A 26,730-nucleotide genomic window follows, 5' to 3' on the forward strand; every position below is an offset into this window, starting at 1 on the left:
TGAGCCCTGGACTCACCCCTGACCTGTCTGCCATGCCATGAACATAGAGCACATCCCCGGCCATGCCACACCTCTGGGCAGAGCATGCGCTCAGACCCACAACCCTCGCCGCAGCCTTGGCCAAGAGGGTTTTCCCTCCTTTCACTGGGCAGCCTCCTGATCTCTGGACTGGTCTGAGTGGTCCCTTCTCAACCCGGGATCACTCTCATTGGGTATGAAAACCTCTCCATTGAATCTGCTCCCATTTTCAACCTGCCGTCACCAAGGCTGCCCCGGCATAGTCATTCAGCCAGGGTGGCATTCAGACTACCCCAGAGGACAAACAAACGGCTGTAGGGCACTCCTCCAAACCGGCCTCTCCTGAGCAGAGGCCACGGGGGCGGGGCGGAGGACCCCGCTGGAGGGAGCGCTTTCTCACGTGAACTAACAACGCTTGGGCCACAGGTCAACGAAGGAGCTGACCCCACACAACTGCTCCCTGCACAGCACTGGGCATGTTCTCATTGGTAAATTCCCAGACTGTGAGCAGCCTGCCCTGTCCCAGGTGTCTGGATGGTGGGGTGGTCCCTCCTGACTGAGCCCTCAGCGGACACCATCCAGTCCCTCTGAGGTCCTCACCGGGAGCTGGGTGCTGGTGCGACGTCATTCTCTTTAAACCATTCCTGCTTCTTCAGTGTCGCACACAAGTGGGTTTTTTAATTAACCTAATGGCTTGTTAGCTTCTGGTGTTTGAATTAATAAAAGCATTTTAGAATTAGCGTCGTTTGAAAGAGGGCCGGCAGAATGCGGGTAAACTGTTGGAGCCAGTGATGGGTACTCAAAGAATCGCTGTGCTGGTCTCTCTACTTCTGTGTCTATTTGAATTTTCCATAATAAAAATAATATAACATGAGTTATTTTTTAAAGAATTTGACAGGCCGTCCCTGAGCTCCCGTCATGAGGTTTCTAATGCATGAAGCTATGTTCACCAGACCTCAGAAAGGATTCTCACGGGGACCTGGAGAAGCAGCCATCTTTGGTGCTTCCTGTATAACCCCTGGCACCTCAGTTCCAGGGGGGCATTAGGGCTGCATGCAACCTGTTCCTCCATGGTGACTCTCTCCAAGCCAGCCCAGCCTCTCCTCCCAGGTCATGCACAACCGCGAGGTCAGCTTAGGAGGGAGAAAGGAAAAAGCTTGGGAACTGGGGCTGAGTAAATTTCCTTTCCCTACGTGAAAAGCTGGAGCTGACTAGAGTTGGGTCTTTTCTTTCACCCAGGAAGGCCTGGCTCTGATAAAGCCCCAGCAGATTAGGCTTTGGTAAAATAAGATCACCTGAGGACAGAACTTGTTAGGAGGAACAGAATGAAGTTCTGGTGTATTTAAAAGTCATTCCCCCCTCCTCGCTGGAAGCCTGAGATTTTTCTGTGATACTCACTGAGAACCTGGTGGGGTTCCTGGTGGGAACCTCACAAAAGCATGCAGGATCTAGGACTGGATCCTGCCCGCCAGAACTCGATCCCTCTAGGCCTGGATTCTTGTGGAGTTTTACTTCTCAGGCTTGTCCACGCTAGCAATGTATTAATTATAATTCGAGTGTTCCTACTTCAGCACTGATTCTCACAGAGGATTCTCCTTGTGGGTTTCTGCCCGTGTAAGCTGTGGTTCTCTGTATCCACCTGGCTCTCTCGTGCCAATTTGGGATCAGTGGTTTCACCTGTGACCTCACTTATCCGAAGGGTATAAAAGCAGTCTTCGCTTATTCAGTGTGGGAAGCTTTCTGCTCGCTGTTGGGGTGGGATACTGCTCTCTAAGCTCTTTAAAACTGTCTCAGCTTTTTCGTAATGCTTTTGAAAAATTATCTATAATGCTTTAACAACCGTTCTATTTTTAAAGATTTGCACACTATAGTTTTTCTACTTTTAATATCTTGTATTCTGTCTTTGAAATAGCAAAGTTTGAAGTCTGAAAATCTTTATCTCACGTGGGGCATTTTTCTACTTATAAACAATTCCTTAGGGGTGTTTTGGTGGGCTGAACAACTCTAACAATTATTTTTCTTTGAATACTTCGAAGATGATTCTATTTTTCTTTTTGGTTTCCATCCTGTAGATGTCTTTTCTTGTTAATCTGGTCTTATTGCTGGTCTTCTGAAGGGAATCTGGCCTCTCTTTCCATCTCTACTGCTTTTAATTTTCTTTGTTTGGCCCTCCGCCATTTTAGTATGATATATCTAAGTAGGATTTTATTCTATTAACCTAGCTTGATGTTTGTTGCACTTCTAAAACCTAGAGACTGATATTTTTCCTCAATCTGGAAAATTTCCAATCTTTATTGCTTTGAAACTACTCTTCCTCTGAATCTTAGACTTAGATAAATCAATGTAAAATATTTCCATAAGAGATGCTGGAGGCATGTAAAATATAGTAAAAACTCTAAGTATTATATATCCATGGAATACTTAATTTCCATTGTATTTTCATTAGAATATTTCTATGGTTTCTTGCTATCTGGTTAAATTCATCTTTTTCTCTTTGAACCTACTATGCCTAACCTTTTAGGATATGTGCTTAATAACTTCATTGTAAGGATTGCTTATGGTTCTTTACTATCTTTTTAATCACATTCTTGCATTCTTTTATCCCTAGTTATTTCTATTGACTGCTAGATGCTGTGCATGTAAAATTCAGAGGTAATTCAAACTATATATTATGTTTTCTTCTATAAAGTGCTACGTTTGCTTTGAGCAGGTAGTAGTAAAACTCCTGAATCGCCTTACTCTAATCAGACATTAAGATTATCTGAAGCTGGGCTCTAATAGCCACAAACGCTAACTTATTTCTAGTCGTAGGTTGTAGTTCTGAAGATATTCAGGAGGGATCTCTAGGAGTGTAAGTTACCAGGGCTTCCATTGGTTGACCCTGAATTTCACTGTTCCTTAGTTCAGTGAGTCTGTCATAAACAATCAACTTCTTGGCTTCTTAGAGTCCCAGCTCCTTCTCTAGAATAAAAAGGTGCCCTTAGGGGAAAATTAGTCTCAAAGGTCAGTCTCGCATGTGAGTTTTTCTCCTGTTAGATCTTGACCCATAATTCTTTCTTGTAAGCTGTCATATTTCAAAAAATTTATTAGAATTTTGCCTAGCCTTGTTTTTGGTTTGCGTTACCTAAACACTTACACCCAGAATAATTTTTCAGTCTTGAACACGGCTTTAATGTTGACAGATAATTTTCATTATAAATATACAACTTTCTCTACTCTTCCCCCTCCCTCGCGTCGGCAAAAACGGTTTCCTATGAAATCTCAATCCTCTTTCCTCTTGAGGTTTCTACTATTTCCCCCTAGGAGATAAGCTGAAATCTTAACCCTTAGTACCTGTGAACATGAATTTATTTGGAAAATAGGGTCTTATCAGCTGCAATCAAACGAAGAAAATCATTCACATGGACTCTTATCCAGTACAATTAGTGCTTTTACTAAAATGAAAGACACGGGGATACACAGGGAGAATGCTGTGTGGCAATGCAGTTTGGAGTGAGTCTACAAGCCAGTGAATGCTAAGAAATTCCAAGGACTGCCAGGACACCAGCAAGCTAAAAGAAAGGCATACAGCTGATTTTCCTTAGAGCCTTCATTGAGGGCATGATCCTGCTGACACTTTGATTTCAGACTTCTGGCTTCTAAAACTATGATGGAATAAACCTGTTTGGAACCACCCAGTTTGTGAAACTGTTATGGCAGCCTTAGGAAATTAATAGACTTTGGTTCTTGCCCCACGTATCTCCCAAAATCCTAGGTGGTTAATTGAAGATGGCTTCTCTTTCCACCCCTTCTATCCTCACATCCCTTTCATAGACGTGAATAGATTTCTTGTTAGCAGCTGGTATAATTTGTGATTTTTTTTTTTACCTTGTCTATCCTCCACATTAATATTCATTTTAAAAAATGTACCCTTTTTTTTCCTTTTATGTTTACCAAGGATTGTTCCTCCTGTTGCTGTGGCACCAAGTGTCCTTATGTTCCCCTAGAGGGACCTTGGAGCAAAATCATCTGAAACTCACATTTATGACAGAAAGACTTCCTCTCTGTATTTGCATGAACTGTAGCATTTGAGGCACAGTGGATAAAGTATACTTGGGTATTTACATTTTTAGTGTTTTTGAAAATTTGCTGACTTATGGTAGGAAGTGCATTTTCTGTCATAACTAAATTCACATGAATACACATGCATAAACAAATTGAAAATATTTTCCTGCAACAATACTTATAAGGTACAAACCTATTTTCTATGATCTTGCAGTTAACAATGCAATTTGAGAGCGTTTGATCTTATTCTCTTCAGGTAAATCTTTCGATATTTATACTATATTTACTTCTGATTTCTGATACACAGGAAAAAGATACCTTTGCAAGGGTTGTTGAAGAGATTTTTGCCTGAAGGCAGGGTGGTACCTCAGTCACTCGAAAGTTGATATTTTAGCAAAGTAATCTTATAACTTCAACATCTGCTTTATTTAATAACAAATCATGGTTTCCTATCTTTGTTGAATCGGAATTGAACTCCACAAAAGGACACAGAGGCCTAACTAGGTAGGTCTTTGGTGCTGTATTTTTGTTACATTTGATACAGCCATTCAAACTTATTTCCGATTTAAACCATTGAAATTGATATAGGCAAATTCTAATTCAAACGTAAGCTATGTTCTCATAGAACCATTAGAGATCAAGCGTGAAACCCAACAATAGCATGTTCTGCTAGAGGGCAGAATGTTCGCTGCACTTCTGCGCTTGTTGCTTTTCTGAATGGCTAATGTCGAGGGTTCATTTTTACACTGGTTCTTCTCCCCACAATTTGGGGGATGATGGGGAGCAATTAGATAAATTCTTTTTGAAAAGAGTCGATGGCAGGTGCCGTGCTTGTTGGCTGCTTTCTGCAGCCTATAGGAGTTGATGCATTTTTCCCTTAAGTATTTTCACATGTAGTTTTCTATTTGCCTTGAATTACTGAAATATACTAAGCATATTTCTCCAAGGACCTGGAGCCATGGCGTAATAGGCTCCTGCTAATAGCTCGAAACTGTACAGCAATCTAGTTTTAAAATACAACACAAATCTTTATCTAAAAGCAGTAACGCCTCACTCTTGTGTTCGTTTTAAAATTTTTATTCTTTAAAAAAGATTGGGGGCCAATATTCAACATCCTTAAAGAAAAGAACTTTCAACCCAGAATTTCACATCCAGCCAAACTAAGCTTCACATGTGAAGGAAAAATAAAGTTTTTTGTGAATAAGCAAGCACTCAGAGATTTCATCACCACCAGGCCTGCTTTACAAGAGCTTCTGAAAGAACCACTACACATATGAAAGGAACAAACAGTATCAGCCTTTCTAAAAAAATTATCAAAAAGAGCATCAATATAATGAAGAATTTACATCAACTAATGGACAAAATAGCCAGCTAACGGCAGTATTAAACTCACATATATTATTATTAATTCTAAATTTAAATTGACTAAATCCCCCAATCCAAAGACAGGCAATTTGAATAAAAAACTAAAACCCATCAGTATGCTGCATCCAAATCCATCTCACATTCGAGGATACACAGAGACTCCAAACAAGGGATGGAGAAAGATTTACCAACCAAACAGAGAGCTAAAATAAATAAATAAAAAGCAGAAGTTACAATTAAGCAACAAAGATCAAAAGAAGCAAAGAAGGACATTATATAATGATAAAAGGATCAATGCAACAACAAGAAGAGCTAAAGATCCTAAATATATACGCACCCAATACAGGAATACGCAGACATACAAGACTTTTAAAGAGACTTAGACTCCCACATAATAATAGTGGAAGACTTCAACATTAATATTAGACAGATCAATGAGACAGAAAATTAACGATATTCAGGACTTGAACTCAGATCTGGAACAAGTAAATGTAATTAATATTTATAGAACTCTGCACTTTAAATATACAAAATATACACTCTTATCAGTACCACATCATATCAACTTAGAAGTTTAAAAGAAATCTTGGTTGGCTCCTTGTTTGCTATTCTCTTCCCTCATTTTCTTTCATGTCTCCATTATTAAGGACAATTATAGGCATACCCATATTTAGACTGCATTCTAGCCCGGGCAATAAAGCAATACCCCCATCCTCTCTCCTTCTTCCTCTTTCTCTTTCTTCCTCTTCTTTATAAAAAAAAATAATAATAACATCTTTTCCTCTAAGCTCCTGGCTTTTCCCCCTGCCTTTTTGTTTTTATTAAAAAAAAAAAAAAATAGTGTGAGAACTATTTCAGTTAGCTTGATAAACATCTGAAAACACAGAAGTCAATACTTTCTAAATCAAAATGAAGTACTATTATACTATATACTTTAAAGATATTACCTTTCATTTACCAAGTTATATCGTTGGTACTTATTTTCACTGGAGCCCTCTGTAGGGGAAATGTGTTTGCTGAACTCGTAAACTTACTGTGAAATGCAAAACTTAACACCATATGAGCACACCTTTTCTTTCAAATTTCCCTTTATGATGCTAAGTTCCAGTTAAGAAAAAAAAAAAAGGAAAAAGCACTGGAAGAATCTGACATGAAGACACCAGCAGGAAAGCGAGGAACACAGAGCAGGGAAGTCAGGAAGATAGATGCAAGCCCCCGGGGGGCAGAGCATCCTGGGGACAGCTCCCATCAAAGACAGTCTGCTCCCCATGTATCTCACCACTCCCTGCCCAGAGGATCAAAGAATGACACGGTGACCATCTGAGCTTTCCAGAGAGGGTGACTCGGGCTCAAGCACACCAGAACCTCAGAACAGCCCCACTTCCAGCTTGTCCACTCCCACCCACAGCACCTGTGACACCAGCCACAAGGAGCCACACCGTCAGCTGAGCTCTCAGGCACTGCCCATTTCTGACCCTTGAACAAATTCAAGCCAAGGCGCTTGGCATTAAAGATGTGACCACAGAATGGGACCCTGCCAGTGACGAGACCCCACCCAGCACCAGGACATGACCAGTGCTCAGGAAACATTGTGATGTCTGCAAGTACAGATTTTTAAAAATCAATTATCAGACGTATTTCAAAATCTTCAGGCTAAGCCAACGTTTCCTAAAATCTGTTCCCTCAGTTAATCATTGACGGCAGCAGGGCTGGTAGGTTTTGAGAAAACAAGTTCAACGAACAAGTATTTAAGATCCCTTTTTGAGGCCACAGTTGTTTCAGAAAGGCAATGCATTAGGGCAATGAAGGCAAAGGCACTCCTGATTTCCGGAAGCATCGCCACGCAGCATGGCTCAAGCACAGGCTCACTGCACTGGCGGCGCACATGACCAACCAGGACGCTCACTGCCACATGCTCCCTGGGGAGCAGAATGTTCCAGAGCAAGCTGCCCTGACTCCCAGCACACACCTGCAACTGCCTGGCATCTCCTGAACTTTCCACCATCCTCCTAAGCAGACTCGCCCTTATCAGCTGCATGCTTGCTATGATAATGCTGCTTCCCGGGGCTGGACAGTAGAGCTGAGAAAATCCACAGGTCCCCCGAAGGCTGGGAGAGGAGCCCTCCCAGAGCATAGGCAGGTGATACCTTACGTGGAAAGGGTGGATGCTGGTCACAGGCTGGGACCTCTAGACCTGGCTCCAGACTGTGTGGTAGGTGAAGGACACAGGTGGCACCCTCCAAAGAATGCAGTATTAAACAGGTTTCTTGAGAAAGCACTGAGCTCAGTTGCCAGAAAAGGGCACTGGAAGGACCATGTCCAGGGACCAGAGGTCAAGTGAGTCCTTAGGGCTAGTGGGCAAGAGCCAGCCAGAGGACCACAGTTAGAGACAGACAGCAGGGGACAGCGGGGAACTCTGCTCGTCTCAGCACACACTGCCGTGCTGTGAGATAGCCATCTTCTTTGTCCACAGTGGGTATCCGACATCCCCACACTCAGACATGAGGTGCCTTGGGCCCAACGCCAGCTGGTATGTGAATAACAATGCCCCATCCATCAGAAGCATCTGTGCTCCCAGGAAGTCAGGGCCACCAGAGCCAGGGTGTGCCACACACAGGACAGTGATCAAGTGAACCAGGTCAGTAAGAAAAGGGCACTCAGGACCCAGAACGGTGGCTCACACCTGTAATCCCAGCACTCTGGGAGGCCAAGGCAGGGGATCGCCTGAGCACAGGAATTCAAGACCAGCCTGGGAAACAATTAGCCAGGCATGATGGTACTCTCCTGTAGCTCTACCTACTCTGGAGGCTGAGATCACTTGAGCCCAGGAGTTCAAGGCTGCAGTGAACCATGATCATGCCACTGCACTCCAGCCTCAGCTACAGAGAGAGACCTGGTCTGCGAAAAAAAAAAGGGGGGGAGGGAAAGAAAAGAATACTCAGGTGGCCAAGCACGGGGGAGCCAGGCCAGCCAATCTGCATTTTCTCAGGCTGAGCCACTTCCCGAACACTGAAGATTCTACTTCAGAGAAGAGTCTACTTCGGAGACGGCAACAAGGAAACACTGTATTCTGATAAAAGAGCTGCTCTGTATTTTTAGAATCAAAACCAAAAGTTGTGCTCAGATTCAGAATGTGCCACCAGCATGGACTTTCTCTTCTGCAGGGCTCAGAGGCTGGAGGGTAGGGCTCCCAGCACTGCTGGGGACCCCATCACACTGCTGGCAGCGTCCTGTCCACCTGCTCCCAGGTTCCTCTGAATGTTACCAATGCTTTTGCACTTGTATGCACACACAAGCACATATGCATGAAAACACATCTACATGCAAGAAGAAACATGCGCACACATGTGCTTGGGCATGCCCCAACACACACACATGCACACCCACACACGATGTGTACACACAGTTGCACATGTCCACATACACATGTATGCACAGGCACACGGCCACACAGAGGCCCCACCCAGAGAGCTGTGTTCAGGCTCTACGAAGTCACACCCAAGCTCTGGGAAGCAGACAGCTCTTCTCAGCTCCACGCTTTCTTCCCAGCCCAGACTGAAGGCACAGTGAACACTAAAGCCTGGAGATCAAAGCAGTTCCTGCCATCCCTTTAATCCAGGGAGATGGGATTGTTTCAGGGTCTGTGCTGCCTTCAGCACAAAGCCAGAGCTGGGCTGCCATGGTGGGCTCCTATTCTCCTAGCCCTGACCCCAGGGACTCCTGCACACCTCACACCTCCTTCCTGAGGCTGGCATCTCTGCCTGGCAGAAAGAAACAAATGGGACCCTCTTAGCAAAATAATACAGAAGACACCATGTTCCACTGAGAAAGGAGCCCAGATCAGCCTGAAGAGGGCACAGGGAGCCGAAGGGTTAAAGGAGAAAGAGGAGAAGCACTGGAAGGGAGAAGAGGAAGACTGGGCTGAGCAATGGAGGCAGCACCCCCCATGCCCCAGGTGCCAGCCCTGGCCTGCACTGGAGAGGGGTACAGCTGAGTGGCAGGCAGCCCCAGTCCCTTCCCTAAGGAAGGCTTTAGAGTACTAGCCAGGTCCCTGCCTTCACAGCTCCCAAGTCCCATGTGGACATGCCTGCCCTCCCACCAGCCTTCACTACACCTCCCTGATGCAGGTAAGGCCGGCAGCCTGGCTTCCCTTCGCAGGCCAGATTCTGAGGTTGCCAAGGTCACGGAGCTGGAGGTGCAGGAACTGGGCTTTAGCCCAGGTCTCTGTGGTGGTGCTGCTGAGACAAACGGCACAGGCTGCCCTCCCTCAGAGACCAGGATAGAACATCTACTCAAAAGACCCACATACTAGTAACACTGAAGTGAGTGTAGGTGAGCATGAGAATGCGTGAGTGTGCATTAGTTTGTGAGTGTGCATTAGTTTGTGAGTGTGCATTAGTTTGTGAGTGTGCATTAGTTTGTGAGTGTGCAAGTGTGCACTGGTTTGTGTGTGAATCTATGTAAGTGGGTAAACATGCATGTATTTGTGAATGCATTGTGTGAGTGTGAGCTAGTGTGTAGGTATGAGTGAGTGTGCATGTGAGTGTGTAAGTGCATGCATGCAAGGGGGTATGGATGTGTGAGTATGCATTGGTTTGTGAGTGTGTGTGTGTGATTACATGCATGCATGTTGGGGGAGAATGAGTGTGATTGCATCTGGGAGTGTTTTGTGTGGGTACGTGCATGTACAGGTCTGTGTGTTTATGTGTGTGTATAAATATGTGTTTATGCATGAGCATGTGTGTTTGTGTATATTCATGAAGAGAGGAGGAATGGATATAACTCATACGCTCAAATGGAGAGCAGGAAAGGCCTCTTCCCACCGCCAAGGCAGGTGGATGCACAGCAGATGGGCACTCCATGGTGACAGGACCAGGCTGAGGGCCACGAGGATAAGAGGGCCAGTGGGAGAGGAAGTGAAGGAGGGGTCCATCTGGGAGGAGGGGCAGTGGGGCCCAGCAGGGGAGGGGCCAGCAGCGGGAGGCAGGCTTGTAGGGGAGGAACGATCCAGCTGGGGAGTCAGGCACAGCCAGAGGAGGGGCCGGCGGGGGAGGTATGGTCAGCAGAGGGAGAGACTGGCGAAAGGGAGGCAGAGCATGGGGTGAACTGGGAGGAGACGGCGTGCTGGGCAGTGGGCGAAGGGTGCACAAAAGGATCGGGGCAGGAAAGGTCTCTTCCCTTGTTTAGCCTCTCAGGGTAAAAGGAGGAGCCTGTAGCCATGTGAACTCCCCAAGGCGGTTACATGGACAAGGTTAGGCAGCCAGGCTGCTTCTCCTGCCCAAACCTTTGCCCAAAGCCCTGCCCCTGCCACTTCAGCCCCCATGCTTCTTGGAAATAAAAAAAACCTGACTGAAAAGGGGAGAGCCTGGCATCGTGGCCACAGGGATGCCAGTCTCCACTGCAGATACAAGGCCACCTCCACATGGCCTGTTTCACAAGGTGTTCCACTAGTACAACTGGCAGAGAACACGGGCTGAACAGACATGCCTGCCACCTGCACCCTGCGGGTCTCTCCCAGCAACTGAGCAAGACCAGCATCTCACTGCAACTATCCAGTTTTAGTGAGTCAGACACTAACTAGCAGGTCATCAGCTATATACAGCTATGTATGTGACAGTAAGAGGTAGCCCAGAGCAGTGTGGAGAGGACAGGGATGCCTCCCAGGCGCAACCCATTCACAGTACCTGGAGGACGTATCTGTTCTGGAAAACCACAGGAGGGAGCTACTGTTCCCTTCGGTGAGGGAAAAACTGAGGCATATGGGGATCATCGCAAGCCCAAAGTCACACAGATACACTGGAGCCCCTGAAATGCCAGGATCACCCGCCTCACATGCCCACCAGCTTCCGTCTGAGCCAGGAAATGGTCCACGGACGTTTCTGGACATCTGCAGGAACCTGCGAAGCTAAGTTGATCCCTGGCCCTCCCCGGCCTCAGAGATGTGATAGGAGACGGACATCCACCTAAAACCACTGTGTGCCCCAAAAGGGCAGGCACACAGCTCTAAAAGCTGGGGGTGGGGAACAGCAGCAGGCTGACAACACCCACAGGAGCCTGCTGAGTGGTCCCCTCGGGTCCCAACACAGCCCCCAGCCCACTTCCACCTCCTTGTGGCCACACTCGACACTGCTCTTGGGAGAAAGGGCAAGTCCTCAGTGCGGTTTTTGCCCCACCTGGGCCTTTGTGGGAGTCGCCCCACTACTCTCACTCACAGCCCTGTGCTTGGTCCAGGAATCCTGGCTAAGCGCCCAGTCCACAGGGAGGCCTCCTCAAGCGGTTGGGCCTGGTCTGTCTACCGTGCACACCTTCAAAGGTCACCTGAATGTCCTGCCCCATGGGATTGCAGTCCGAGTTATTGACCAGGGTCTCCCCAATAGACTGCAGCTTCCCAGAGGAAGGGAGCCATTACTCCCCCAGCAACCCAGCCCCCAGCACCGAACACTGGGGTCATGGGAACCAGCGCAGGGAGGCAGGGAGGCCAGGGCAGCTGCAGACTCCACCCCTGTGTCTGCTCCCAGCTCTTCTCAGGTCGGTGAAGGAGCCGCCCCCGTGCCCCTCAGCCCACTGTCCATCAGTGTGACCAGACTCAGCACGTGTCTAGGGCTTCTTCCACAGTGCAGCCCCTACGGGGCACATTGTGGAGGGGCAGAGGAAAGCCCCTGGGCCCAGTGGAGCACCTCAGAGGTGGAGTGGGTGGGAGCCCCTGGCCCGATGCCCAGGACCATTCTCCCTCTCTTTTGACCAGGCCCATTTCCTGCTCACCCTCATTTCAGCTGCTCTGACGGGGGCAATTCTGGAAGCTTTTTAAAGTTAAAGTTGACTGCCCTTGAGGGAGGATGAGCCAGGAGGTAAAGGGAAATGGACCAGGGGACCACTCAACATTATGAGAAAAACAGGGGGCGGGGAGCAGGTTCCAGGGTAATTAATGGATGTCCCCTGCCATTGTTCCCTAAACACTAAACATGGGCCTGGGGGCAATGTGGGGCTGGAAGGAGCAGTGAGGCGGCAGCAGGACTGAAGCCAAAGGCAGGAGCACAGGAGCTAGGGGTGGTGCCCAGGAGAGCAGCAACACTGACCTCAGAAGCGTGTCCAGCCAAGGACGAGGAGACTACTTGCCGGTGGCCAGTCCTGGGCGCAGCAGGGGGCAGGAAAGCCCACTCCCTCTCTTCACATAGCCTGACCCCTGTGCCAGGAGGACCACCCCAGCTGTCACCCTTCCTGGCCCAGCTCTAACCGTAGTCCTGTCCCTCTAGGCATTGGCTCCACCAAGGCAGGTGGATGCACAGCAGATGGGCACTCCATGGTGACAGGACCAGGCTGAGGGCCATGAGGATGAGGGGGCCAGTGGGAGGGGAAGTGAAGGAGGGATTTGTGGGGGAGGAGGGGCCAGCCACAGGAGGTGGGGCCCAGCCAGGGGAGGGACCAGCAGCAGTAAAGCCGGACGGTTGGAGAGGAGGGTTCCAGCTGGGAAGGAAGGCCTGGCCAGAGGAGGAGCCATCCGGGAAGGTATGGCCAGCAGAGTAAGAGGCTAGGGAAAAGGCAGGCAGGGCATGGGGTGAACTGGGAGGAGATAGCGGTTGGGCAGTGGGTACAAGGTGTGCAAAGGCATGGGGGCACAGCCTGAGTGCTGGCAGATTGGTGTCACCAGAGTACACCTAGGCCATGAGCTTTGCTATCAACAACCAGGTCATTCAGGGCCCTGCGCCCTGCGCCCTGCGCCCTGCGGTTAGGTTGTTCACCTCCAAGCAAGCAAGCCATGGTTCTGCACCAGAGCTCAGGCAGAACTAGAGCCGCACGGGGAAATTTCAGCTGACTCCCATTTCTCCGTGATCATCGTGATTTCTGTTATCCTGCCTACAGCTAAGAACTCAGTAGAAACCGAAATGTTTTCATTTACATTGATAAGCAACCAAATTGAAAGCATATAATTTGCACACTGCAATGGATCCCTACTACTTCAGAAAAAACTTAAGTAAAAATATAATATCCTGATTCACACTGGTCAAAAAGCGGGTATTTCAAGGCTGTGTAGAGTGAAGTAGCAAAGGGAGGAAGCTCAGAGCTGGCAGGGACTGGGTCTTCCTCTTGCACACATGTGCTGCACCCTGGTTCTCCCCCACCGCAATGCAGGGCACAGGCTGGGAGGGGGACCCCTGTGGAAAGGACTGGGGCCGTGCCCAGGCCTTCCTCTCCCAAGATTCCAAGCTGCTCCCTCTGAGGCTCTGATTCTGTGGGTGGCATCACAAGGGGCCAAGCCCAGACATCCAGTGTCTCCCTTTCTCCCCCTTCCTCATCCTCCATGTTCCTTGGCACTCACCCCTACCCCACCCCTATGATCTCCAGCCCACCCTGGCAGGCCTTGCCCCCTACTGACTGTGAGCAGCTATGGATGTCTTGAACAGGATGCTTTCAGTTCTGACAGGTGCTTAGGTAAATAAAAATGAATTGTATTTCATTTAGGTACAATCAGTGACCCAAAAGCAAGGGGCTGGGAGAGGAAAGAAACTCATTTCCGGTCACTTAGCACATATTTATGGGTAACTCCTCAGTGCTGGCCCAGGTAGGAAGAAGGCTGCTCCCCCTACAGACCTTTCTGCTCAGGGTCATCAGCATCAAGCACGCCTCCAGGGCAGAAGCTAAACCCTAGCTACTCAATTCCACCTGTGCTAATAATCATGCACCCTAGCTTTCAGAGTTCTCTCCTCTGCCTCCCAGAGTCCTTGACCAGCTTGGGCTTTACAGAGGAGGAACCAGATGCCCCAAAGCACCCAGGCTGCATTCACAGAGCCCTGTGTACCAGAAATGGAACATGAATGCTGTAGGGAACCCCAAGAGCCTTGCTTCGGAAGGGCAAAGGCTCAGAAAAGACAACACAGGAACTTGCTCCATAGCTCAGAGCACGGACTTGAACCCATGCCTCAGGATGCACAGGATTTTTCCAGGCCTCCTCGGGGCTATCCTTGATGAGAAAGCATTAGGGTCTCAGAGAAACAGGTGGGATTCGAGGGAAGGAGCTCCTTTGCTCCATGGAGTTAACCTGACTCAGGAGCTCACTGGGCTGACTAGTCACTGGGCTCAGCACCAGGAGATCACCGTGGAGATCTCAGACTCTGAAGCGGCATCCTGCTATGTATGCAGCGAGGGAAAACCCCCGCAAAGATTCCTTCGTTCATTCAGTCCATCTTTCATCCTCTTTGGGTCATCCGCTCCATGCTCAGCATGGCTACTACCTGCCCAAAATTCAGTACGGAGGACAAGGTGCTGTCAACGAGTGACTGCACTGCACAGTGGCACAGGTCTGAATAGGAGGCAGGTGGTAAAGCAGAGAAAAGCAGCAGAAACACCAACACTGTGTAAACGTGTGTGCCGTCTTCCTCACCCTCTCGAGCACCAAGTTGCACAGCTCATTAAGGACAGATTTCACAGGCTCCTGGAATTCTCTAATTGGAAGACAGAATCCCTGGGGGATCATATGTCCCACTCCCCCTACTGTATGTTTCCCTGTGTTGATCCCTATGTGTTTGTCAATATCACTATCACCTGTATAGACACGTGGACTTGAATAGAAGATTCTAAAGAGGCCAAGATGTGCTTTTCCAATATGAAGTTTTTGTCTTCACTACAACCCTGTGGGGTGGGGGGGGCAGGGGTGTTCTGCCCTTTACGTAGGCGAGAACCCTGAGGCTCCGTGAGGGAAGGGTTTGGATTGCCCAGGGAGTCACAGCTAGCAGGGAAACCCAGATGTCTGCTCCCTAAGAATCCTTGCTCCTGGGATGGGCTTCCTTCCCCACTGCAGTAACAGTCACAGGGGTTCATCTTATCCCAGGGTCAGGGGCAGAGCTCTGTGCCCAGAAGCTCCTTTACAGACTCTCCCCTCTCTCTGTCTTTAATTCTCTAAAAGAAATGACTAAAGGCTACATGGGAAATGTCTTTATTTTAAAAGGGAAAGACAATAACCCAGCCTTTTATTACACCAGCTGACTCCCTGGTGTAATAAACACAGAGAGAATGCAGTGTGGTTGGGATCCCTGGGCCTGCCCAGGGACCAAGCTCAGCCCCTCCCTATTCTCGAGCTGCCCTAGCATCTGGTCAGATTGGGGAGGCCATCTTGCGGGTGCGGGTCTGGCTGTGGGGGCCAGCATGAGGCCCAGGCTAAACACAGACAGATGGGGGGTGGGGGTAGGAGATACAGGAATGCCCCCTGAGAATGGTCAGGCAAGGCCACGTGCTGCCCACGGGAGGCTGTGGAAGAACCCAGCCTCCCTCTCCTCCCCAGCATGCAGTCCTCTGCCTCTCTTCCCCTTTCCTCCGCCTTTAGCTGTGCCCTTCATCTCTGCCTCTCTTCCTCTGACACCCTCTTTGACAATTCTCCAGATACTCCCTCCTTCCCTCCTGCCCCTACCCATGGGTTGAGCACATGCTGGTCTCTCTCTGACCCTAAGACACAAGTCCAGTGATGTGTCTATCCCCGTGCCAGGCTGAGCACCTCATGGCTCCTCTGACTGTGTGCTGCCCCTGGCATCACCGCCTGAGGACGCCTCCTTAGATCCTTGGGTGTTGGTCCCCTGGGGCCAAGCTGAGGGAATCCTCACCACCACCCCCCAGTTATTCTTCCCTAATCTCCCTGGATTCAGCTTCTTCTCGGACCCCTTGCCTTTCTCCAATTTGCTCCCATCCTGCTTCCTTTCCTGAGATGGGCTTCCCCACTCCATTTGATTCATACCATCCCCCTGCTAAACTGCAGCTAGAGGCAGAAACAAAACCCTCCTCAGGGTCTTCCAAATCTCCCCATCCCCCACTCCCCAGGCCCGTCCCCACCGCCAGTTGGAGATGGGCACAAGGGGAAGCTCTCAAAGGGGCACAAGGGGAAGCACAAGGGGAAGCTCTCTTTGCCAGCCGTGGGGCAAAGACCCCTGGTGCCCTTCCACCTCCGGGCAGTTGGGAGAGCAAGCTCCTCCAGGGCCCAGGAAGAGCTCGCAGGAGACAGACAGCGTCCTCGTCCTTGCAACCATCTAGCCGGCCCGACTGGGAAGACAGTAACAAAGTTCGGGAGCAGAGAAGGCAGGTTCAGGGCAACGGCCGAGTGGCAGCGACAAGGACTAGGCTGTGTTTGACCTTGGCAAACCCCATTCCTTGCAGGCCTGAGGCAGATCCACAACAGGGTGCCCAGCAAGGCTGAAAGGGCCGAAGTCCTTTCCCACCACCTATATATTCCCCTGGGTCCGCAGGGCTGGGAGGCGAGCCCCGTACGCGCTCTCAGTGCACAGAAGAGCCCCGCTCTGCGCGCAGAGCCGACCTTTGAGCCCACCCTGGGGGCCCGATGCCCTCGCCCACTTTCAGTCCCTCCGCGGGGATGGGTGCGGCAAAAGAGCGGCGGACCCCTCTGGCCGCCGTCTGGCAGCTCACCAGCTACCTGACCTTGGCCAAATCTTTCTCTCTCCACACCTGTCTTCCCCTCTCCACACTTCACGTCCATGGGCGCTGTATGGATTTTAACTCTGAAGGGAGCCTTGGCCAGAGGGCGCCAGCCCCGACTGCGTCCCCAACTCGCTGGAGTGACCTTGAACACACCCCCAGTAGGTGCCTCAGTGTCCCCACCCGCCGCCTAGGAAAAAGCGCGCATCGTCCCAGCAAGTGTGTCCGACCAGATGCGGGGCGCGCGGCGGCACTTACCGTCCTCCAGAGACGTGGGCGCTTGGCGGGCACCAAGGTGGCTGTGACCAGCAAGTGCGACGCAGCCACCACGAGCCCAAAGCCGATGGCCAGCAGGCTGCGCACGGGCAGCAAGGCATAGGACACGAAGGTGACCAAAAGGAGCTGCCAAACCCCTTGTTCGGCGGTCGCTGGTCCCCCGGCCGCCCCGGCGGAACCCCGGGCGGGGCCGCCCAGCGCGAAAGGACAGCAGAGCAGCGCGAAGGTGAGGCTGAAGAGCAGCGCCAGCTGGCCGACCTGCTGCAGCTGGGGCACCTGCAGGGACCGGACGTTGGTGACCACCAGCAGCGCCAGGAAGAGGACGCAGTGCACCGGGTGCGAGCCCTTGGCCAGGCCGGGTGCGGGCCCCGGCGCGCCCAGCAGCTCCGCCAGCGCCAGCGCGCCCGCCAGCAGGCTGAGAACGGCCAGCGCCTTCAGCGTGGCCGCCTGCTCCAGCCGCAGCGTGTAGCCGCGGAACAGCGCCTCCAGCTCCGGGCAAGCGAACTCCTCGTCGCACGCCCGGAGCCCGCGCCGGCGGCTTGGCCCGGCCGCCCGCTCGGCGCCCCCGGGCTCGCCCGCGCCGCCTCCGCCGCCGCCTCCGCCGCGCGGCGCCCCCGCCATCTCAGCGCCATGCAGCGGCCGCGGCCGCGGGCGCGCCCCTCGCCGGCCCGGGGCGCCGGGGCGCGGGCGGCGGCGCCGGGGCGGGCGGGCGGCGGGCGGCGAGGCGCCGGGGCGCGGGGCGGGCGGAGTTGGGGCGCCGGCTGCCCCGCGCGCGCGCCCGGAGCGCGTCCCCTCCCGCCCGCCGCGCCTGCGCACTGGGGCCCGCCCGCGCCCCGACCGTAGTCCTCGGCGGCGACCGCGCTGCGACAGCCGATCCCCGGGAGCCGCGAACCTGGGCGCGCACAGCCCGCGCCCCAACTCCGCGTCCTGCGTTCCCGCCCGCCAGAGGAACCGCGTGACCTCGAGCACCTGCCTTGTCCCCTCCGAGCCTCAGTTTCCCCACCGTGCGCGGTGGAACCCACCCTCTTGGCGCCACCTGGGGAGTCGAAAATGCTCCAATCCTGCGAAATTCCCCATTTCGGGGGAAGTTAATCCTGCAAAATGTGTGACTTCCCCCTCCTCAATAAAACCAGGCCGCTTGATTTGAGAGTGGCCGGAGTCTGACTGCGAACCCAGGGCCTTTGCCCCTGCGAGACGGAGAAGCGACGCCCAAGGAACCCCAGGGTCAGAAGGAAGGTGGAGGCCTGGGGCGTACGTCCCCTCCATGCGCACGCGGGACCCCTGCTCGGCAACTCTTCCCTAAGCTCTAGGGTCCGGGAGCTCCTGTGGGCCGGTGCGGGGTGCGGAAGCTGTGCTAGGGAGGCGGCGGGCGTCGGACATCCAAGAAACAAAGTCCCGGGAGTCGGCCCGAGGGGTCCCTCCTGGGTGCTGAACTGAACCAGGATGGGGTCCTGGCAGGGCTGTGTCCCGGGAAGAAGGTGTGAGGCTGTAGGTGCAGGGATGGGGCAGGAGACGGAAGGAGAAGGGGCGCCGCTGTTTGTCCTAAAGAGGAGCTGGACGCCCAAGAGACAGTGAAAAGTTTTCTTCTAGCAGGACAATTGAGACGGAAGGACCCGCTGGCCCATGGGGGTTAATTCGACCCACGAGTCGAATAATATCCAAAAATGATCCACTGCTTACATTCATTTACTATGAAAAAGGCAACTTTGTATTGGTGCCTCAAGTACATGATGCGATTTGGTTGCTGAGACGGCCCCTGGGTTGGAAGCCCCTGGGCTGCCTGCATCCCCCTTGCAGTGAGGATCCCGGATGATCAGTATTCTCCAGGGAGCCTGGAGAGGAGTAGCCGCTGCCAGAATTCCTGTCTCCTCCATTATTCCGGTTGCTTCTCATCCCCTCAATATGGATAGACCAGGAACTGGAATCCCATGAAATCATGGAGACCAGGAGGCTAGGCCCCCTGCAGAAGGCACCACTCCCAGAAACCCTGATTTAAGGGATCTCGTCCAAGCATTGGTCTATTTTAGAAACCCCCCAGGGATTCCAGTGACTCTCAGGGATTCCACGTGTAGTTATATGGAACAAAGATTAGAATATTAGGCATTTCCATGATCTGGAATCAGTGTCAGGTCGAACCATACGAAATTGCCATTTTTGTAAAAGGGTCAAAGTTGTCACATGTCAGCTCTTTTATATGCTTCAATTTAATAATTGCAGGTGAAGACACCTCTAGTCTTTGTCTAGAGTAGGGGCACTTTCCCACCACTTGTCCCCAGTAGCTCACACCAAAGGCCCCCAGCAAACACACGATGACAGCTAGTCCCTCCTCCTGGAATAGCATCCCCAACACAACATCCTTTATGAAACCTTTTTGGTTCCTTCTGGCACCGCTCATTGCTTTCTTCCCAGTCCCAGTCTTCATGAAAGTTCATACCCCGCCCCCATCTGTATGTAGCCTCATTTTCTCTTCATTTGTCTTCCTCCCTTCTTGAGCTGAAGCCCTCGGAGGGCAGCAGTGGCTCTGAAAGATGGTGTGGCTCAGCCTCTCTTTGTCACTGGCTTGAGAAAGCACCTTCTTCTATTCACTGGTCCCCTGCTTGTCCCCAAATAGTAGCAAAGCCTGCAAGATTTTTCAAGTGTTAAGATTGAAGTGAAAATTTCCTTGTTAAGTGATGGGGTATATTTTTGTATCCTCACAATTAAGAAAAGCTGAATAGTATCCAAAAATGATCAAACTACATGAAAATGAAAAATGTATGATAAAGTTATCTGGGTGCAAAGTTTACAAATAAATGGCACCTTCTTTTACCTGTTTTGCTTCTCAACTCTGTCCTCACTCAAAAAATGACATTGGGACAGGGTCAGTGGCTCACGCCTGTATTCCCAACACTTTGGGAGGCCAAGGCAGGAGCACTTGGGTCCAAGAATATGAGACCAGCCTGAGCAACATAAAGAGGCCCCATCTCTCAAAAAAAATTTTTTTTAATTAGCTGAGCATGGTGGCACACATCTGTAGTCTCAGCTGCCGATGAGTTTTAAGAGAGGCTGAGGTGGGAGGATTACGTGAGCCCAGGAGTTTGAGGCTGCAGCGAACCATGATCTTGAGCTGCAGTGAACAAGTCACTCCAGCTTGGGCGACTTGTCTCTTAACAAGAGCCTGTCAAGAAAGGGCAGGGGGGAGGAGAGGAGGGAAGAGGAAGAGAGGAAAGGGGAAGGGAGGGGAGGGGAGGGGAAAAGAAGAAAGAAGGAAAGAAAGGAAGGAGAGGAAAGAAAGAAAGAAAGAGGGAGGGAGGGAGGAAGGGAGGAAGGAAGGAAGGAATCATTGGCAGGATTGGCAGCAACTGCTTCCAAATGAGCTTATGAGGATTTAGATTAGGGTTCGGATGGAAAGAGGTTCAGTCTGGGTACAGTATCCCTTGCTTACTGCCACACATGCTTGTCCTAGTGAAGTGTCCAGGGCTACATGCTGTAGTGTGGTTTACATGTCATTCTCATATCTCTACTTCTCATTGACGCCCACGGCATCTTGGAAGGCAGATTTCATTACTTTCATTTTGCTGATGAAGAAGCAGAGATCTAGACATGCTCTAGAGCTGGCCCCAAGGCACAGAGAGGACCAGATTCTGGTGGGAATCTGGGGCTACTCCAACTCGAGTTGTTAAACCCTGGAAGGGATAAGAGTTCAAAATTGTTATTGTCAGTGGCATGGACTTGAGCTGCCAATATGTTAATACTGTCTCTGCATTTGCCAGATTAGAAGGAGAAGACCTTCAAATGGGCAGTTTGCATCAGGCATAACGGGGAAATTATCTGAGATATAATGAAGTGATTGCAAGGTGTCCTCTCCGTGGGTGTCAAACATTGAATTGTATTCCCCTCTCCCCTCTTCTCCTCCCCATATGCTGAAGTCCTAATCCCCACCTCAGAATGTGGCCTTATCTGGAAATAAGGTAATTGCTGATGTAATTAGTTAAGATGAGGTTATACTGGAGTAGCATGGGCCCCTCCTTCAAGATGACTGGTGTCCTTGTGAAAAACGTGGACACACAGGCACACAGGAAGAACAAACAAGAGGTGAAAATAGCAGTGATGTTGCCACAAGCCAAGGAACTACCAGAAGCTGGGAAAGATGCACCCTGGAACCTTCAGAGCAACCAGCCCTGCCAACACCTTCATCTGGGACTTCCAGCCTGCAGAACCTCAAGACCATAAATGTCTGTTGTGTAAGCCCACCCAGTCTGTGGTATGGCAGCCCAAGCCAACAAATACACTTAACATATAGTCTACCCTGGCTAACGCTCCAAGTTGTACTGGGTAAATAAAGAACAACAGCCAAGGGAGGGGCCGTGAGGCATACAGTGAGTGATTCTGCTCTTCTGGGGAGCACCTGCCTCCTTCATCAGAGGCCAGCAAATAGCAGGGCACCATCGTCCTCAACCCCGTGTCTGCTCATCTGGGAGAAGGGACATGCAATTACCTCCGTATAGCCACAGACACACTTGTCCTCAGTAAAAACAAACTCACTGGGTAATTTGAGCCTGCTTGTTCACATAGTGGGGGCTCTAGTTCTTTCCCTCTCCCCAAAACGGGAGGCTGGTGCCTTATTCAAGACATGACTGCAGTGCTGATTTTTTTAACTTTTATTTTAGATTCGGGGGGTGCACAGGCAGGTTCGTTCCATGGGTATACTTCATGATGCTGAGGTTTGAGGTACAGAGCCTATCGCACAAGGAACAAGCAGAGTGCCCCGTAGGTATTTTTCCAGGCTACGTTCCCTTCCCTCCCCCTCTAGCAGTCCCCAGTGTCTATGGCTCTCATCCTTTCGTCCATGCATAGTCCATGTTTAGCTTGCACCTGTAAGAACATGTGGTATTTGGTTTTCTGTGCAGTGCTTCTTGCTACGGTAACACCGCTGGGTGTGGCTTTTCACCATTTATAAATCTCTCTTGTCTACCCTTGCGTTGGAGCCCCATCACTGCTGAAAGTCCTGGTCTTTGTATGGACTAAATGAATTGCCCAGATCATGGGGGTTGTGCAAGGTAGGCCCAGCCTGGAGCCTCGGCCCATCTGGCCCAGCTCACAGCCACCACAGGGGAACTACATGGTGTCATGGGTAAGAGTGTGGACCCCTGAGGTGGGTCATTTGGCTAACATCTCAGCACCACCCCTCCCAGCTGTGTGACTTTTAGCAAGTTACTCAACCTCTCTGTGCTTCATCTCCTCTTCTGTAGATTGGGAATTTAGCACCTAGCCCCCAGGATTATCGTCGGGAGAGAGGCCCACATGCACACAGAGCCTCTACTTTATTTTTAAATTATTTATTTATTTTTGAGATGGGGTTTCAGTCAGGCTGGAGTGCAGTGGCACAGTCTCTGCTCACTGCAACCTCCACTTCCCGGGTTCAAGCGATCCTCCTGCCTCAGCCTCCTAAGTAGTTGGGATTACAGGTGCCCACCACCACACCCAGCTAATTTTTGTATTTTTAGTAGAGATGGGGGTTTACCATGTTGGCTTTCGCTGTCTCGAACTCCTGACCTCATGGTCTGCCTGTCTCAGCGTCCCAAAGTGCTGGGATTACAGGCGTGAGCCATCGCACCCAACCAGAGCCTATACTTTATATGCACAAAGTAAAGACCATTTTTTTCTCTAACAATTCAGTGTTCTGGGTAGACAGAAGTGGGTAAGTGTCATTCAAACTCTTAGAGCTAAATATATCCATTTAGGCATCTGGACAGCAGCCATGACAGCCAGGGAAGCCAGCTACCCAGCTTCTGTTGTAGGAGACTCATTGATTTCCACTGACTTCGGTCAGACATTCGGCTTCCAGATGAGTGTGTATCATACTCCACTCCCGCTCTGTCTTTGGGGACAAAATTTCCCTTGTGAATTTGTAAAAGAGAGAGCAGCCTCTGTATGGATGATTGACTCTGAGCCACTTGTGGAAATGAGGCTGGTTAGGGAAGAGGTTGATTTGTGTCTATAGGACAGTCAGTAAAGTTAATTTTGTCTCAGCAATTTCTAGGTAATCAAATGATCCACACAGCAGGCTCAGAACAGTGAAACACTGGAAACCAGCTGACATGCAGTAGGGCTCAGCTCAGACAGATCAGGCCATAAGATGCAGCCTCATCCCTGATTCTAACCTTCATAGGGGCAGCTTTCAGCAAAATTCGTCTGATCCAAGACACAGCGTGTGTCCCAACCCTTCTCTGAATATTTCCTCTGTGGGTACGTGGGGACAGATGAAAGGGATCTTTAATTCCCTTGCAGATGGCAGTTAGAAACCATGGCATGTATATCTGTTTAGGACTCCTCCAGTCACAAAGTGACAGAAAATGCCAACTCAAACTACCTTAATCAAAAACTATGACTGTGTTGGGTGTCATAATAGAAGGCCCAGCAATGGCAGAAACACGTCTACGCTCAGCAGGAAACGGCTGAGCTCAGTCAAATTTACAGCTCCAGGGTCTGGAGAGGGTCACTCGGTGGTGGCTTCTGCTACTGGCCCATGTGACCCTGCCCCATCTGGCCAGGATACACGACCACAGCGGAGGTTGCTGGTCCCCCATTTCCTCCACTCCTAGATCCTTGGAGGGAGGACACCACCCAGGCAGCTGGAACCCAACAGCGGAAGAGTCCTGGAGCTAAAGGCAGGAGTTACAACTGGATAAATGGGCTGGAGGGTGAGTCGGCAGCAGCCTGCATGCACAAGGGCAGCAGGCTCTGGTCTCACTAATTTGGCCACTCTAAGCATGCTGTTCCTGCACTGTGTGGCTTTCCCTTGCACCGTGGGAAGACTGAGCGACGGCACGGACCAAGGCTTCAGAGCCAGCTCCGCCATTCACCTCCATGTGACTGTGGGTAACGCTCATGGGTCCTGGAGGTCTCAGTATCCTCAGTGCTGTGCCAGGGTCTCATGCTGGACTAAGGGACATCAGGAGTCAGATAAACGTGATTGTGTGTCCTGGCATGAAGGGAGAACTGGCTGACAGGAGGAGGTTTGTGTATGGTCCTTGTCACTTAGAATTCAGTAGTGAGCAGAACAGGTGGGGGTCCGCTCTATCAGGAACCCTGGCCAGGTGGGAGAGGCAGACACTAACCCAGTAATTCTAAATAGTGACCATAAATATACCCAGTGCTTCTAGAGAAAAGAGCCACAAGAGCATGGCTGTGGCGTGGCTTGGGAGCGCCCCAACATGCCAAAAGGGGTCATGATGATGAGGTAGCAGCTGGTCAGCATCTGGCCCTCATGATGCTCTCTGAGGAGACTGAGGAGGCTATTGCTGAGGTCCGAATGTGGGAGGTGGGGTGGGGGCGGGGCCTGTACCGGGGTAAGACGATGCAAACAGAGGGAATACAGCAATGGATTTCCAAGCTAACAGTGCATGAGGAACTGCAGGTTGTCAAGGCTATGCTGGGGTCTGTAAGAGTGCCCAGCCCCAAAAAGGAAGGGTTAGAGGCAGCAGCAGCGAGACCTGTATTCCCAGAGGGGCAGGACATGGTACCCTGACACTGGGTGGGCAGAAGCTGCTCTCCCCACCTGCATGAAGCTGGAGTCCCTGTGAAGTTTCCTTGTTGCCCTTCTGAGACAACAAGTGGTCTCACAGCAGTGGACGTCAGCCATGGGCCAGGGTGGTAGTGTCTGGATGACCCCACGATGGGGGCCATGGTGGAGGGCTAGAGGCTGTGTACCAGGCCAGGCCTGACAGCTGGACATTAGATTGATTACATAAATATGATCTCATCAACCCACAGCTGGAGATGCCTCTGGAAACTCAGGCCCCATGTGGCAGGAGGGCAGTGATCTCCAAGATTCCATGAGTAACCATTGCTGGCATCCTGGGGTCCCCAGTCCCTCTGGCTTGCAACATGACCTTCTCCCCTGCGGCCAGCAGAGGGTTTTCCCTTGTATTGAGGGAAAACCAGTGTCCCCAACATTTGCAGGAATGGGTGGGGCTTGCATATCTTTGGTGGCCTCTTGCTCCTGTCTTCTCTAACCATACCACCTTCCCTCGTGCCTTTATCCTCTAACACATTGCTAAGCAAAGCTCTGCTGCACAGCAAACTTCACAGGATGAGAGAAAGAGAGAACACAGCATTGCTCAGGAGAGATATTTTCAAGCTCAACATAAGATATGGGTGTTCTAAGACTTCATTTGCCAGAACGCCACTGGCCCCAGTACACTAGGACCCTGATGTCCCTCAAAGTCCCTTTAAGGGACTTTTTTGCCCCCTCCCCATTTCAGACCAACTGATGCCCCAGCTTCTTTAACTTCCAGCAAAAACTTTAACATCCTAATACTACCTTTATGCAGAGCCCTGTAGCCTGCCTGTTCCATTCTGCCCAAACTCTTGGATGGAGACAGCAGGTAATTCCAGCCCACCCACGCCTACTAGGTTTTTCTAAGGCAGAGCCATCTTCCCTGATGTATGTCATGCATCACGCAAGAGCCCAAAGCAGGTGCATCTTGCTCTTGTTCTTTTTAATTGCAATTTCTTTCTACTAAATTCAAAAGAAATTAGATTTACAGCAGGTATGCTGAGGAACTGCAAATCTCCACTTCTGAGAGCGAAGGTGAGCTCTCCTATCTGGTGGAAAACGTGGTGTGTGGGTGCATGCTCTGTCCTTGCTATGCTCCCTGGGATATTGCAGCACATCCTGGACTTGGGGGACGTCACCCTCATGGGTACTTCCCGGGTTCCTGATTCCTGAGGTTCATCCCCATCCATGTTCTACATGGCTTCCGTCAAGGATGTCAGCCTTGAGTGTGGATTCTTGGGACAGGTTTGCGTGTCCCAAGAGGTCTTGCGAATGAATGCTGACTTTATAAGTAGTACCCACTCTTTGCCACATATCCTGTTTGGGTGTGTTTTCAATGGACCAGGATGCCCAAAGGTGCTCAGGGAATGTGACATTGAAAGAAGCTTCAGCTGCCCTAGGGTCCTTCCCTGCTGAGCACCATGTCACTCAGGAGCACTTGTACAACCAGGCCACAAATCACCCGCTTTCTTCCAGCACCTCCTGGTTGATTCTGAACCATGCTCACACAGCTCTCTCAAGAAGGACATTTTGTGGTAATATCTGGAGTCTGCTGGACAGGGGGAGTATATTAGTCAGGGCATCCCAGAGAAACAGAACTAATAGGATGCATGTATGTCTATACATACATACATATATATATATATATATATATATATGGAAAAATAGATTTATGTTAAAGGAATTGGCTCATGTAATTATGGAAGCTGGCAAGTCCAAAATCTACAGGGTGGGCTAGAAGGCTGGAGATCCAGGAAAAAGTCCATGCTGCAGTTCAAGCCCAATGCCCGTCTGTGGGAGAATTTCCTCTTCCTTGTGGGAGGTTGGTCTTTTGTTTTCTTCAGGCTCCAGCTGATTAGATTAGTCCCACCCACATTAGGGAATGCACACTCCTTCATTCAAAGTCCATTGATTTAAATGTGAATCTCATCCCAAAACACTCTCACAGAAACATCCAGAATAATGTCTGACAACAAATATATCTGGGCACTATGGCCCAGCCAAGTTGACACATGACATGAACCCTCATGGAGAGTTTGGCCAAAGTCAACAAAAGGGAAAACTTAGGGATA

The 26,730-nt window shown here is 50.6% G+C and overlaps 1 protein-coding gene across 1 annotated transcript in view; it reads right to left on the reverse strand.

The window, feature by feature from the left end:
- ADCY1 (adenylate cyclase 1) overlaps positions 1 to 17,762 on the reverse strand; it is a 133,833-nt gene extending 116,071 nt beyond the window's left edge. Inside the window, exon 1 of the mRNA XM_003930840.4 lies at positions 17,101 to 17,762. Coding sequence (XP_003930889.3) covers positions 17,101 to 17,739 — 639 coding nt within the window. The 5' untranslated portion in view covers positions 17,740 to 17,762. The remainder of the gene's footprint in view (positions 1 to 17,100) is intronic.
- Between the last annotated feature and the right edge of the window lie 8,968 nt (positions 17,763 to 26,730).

The sequence above is a fragment of the Saimiri boliviensis genome, chromosome 10 (assembly GCF_048565385.1).
Source record: "Saimiri boliviensis isolate mSaiBol1 chromosome 10, mSaiBol1.pri, whole genome shotgun sequence".
Classification (NCBI taxonomy): Eukaryota; Metazoa; Chordata; class Mammalia; order Primates; family Cebidae; genus Saimiri; species Saimiri boliviensis.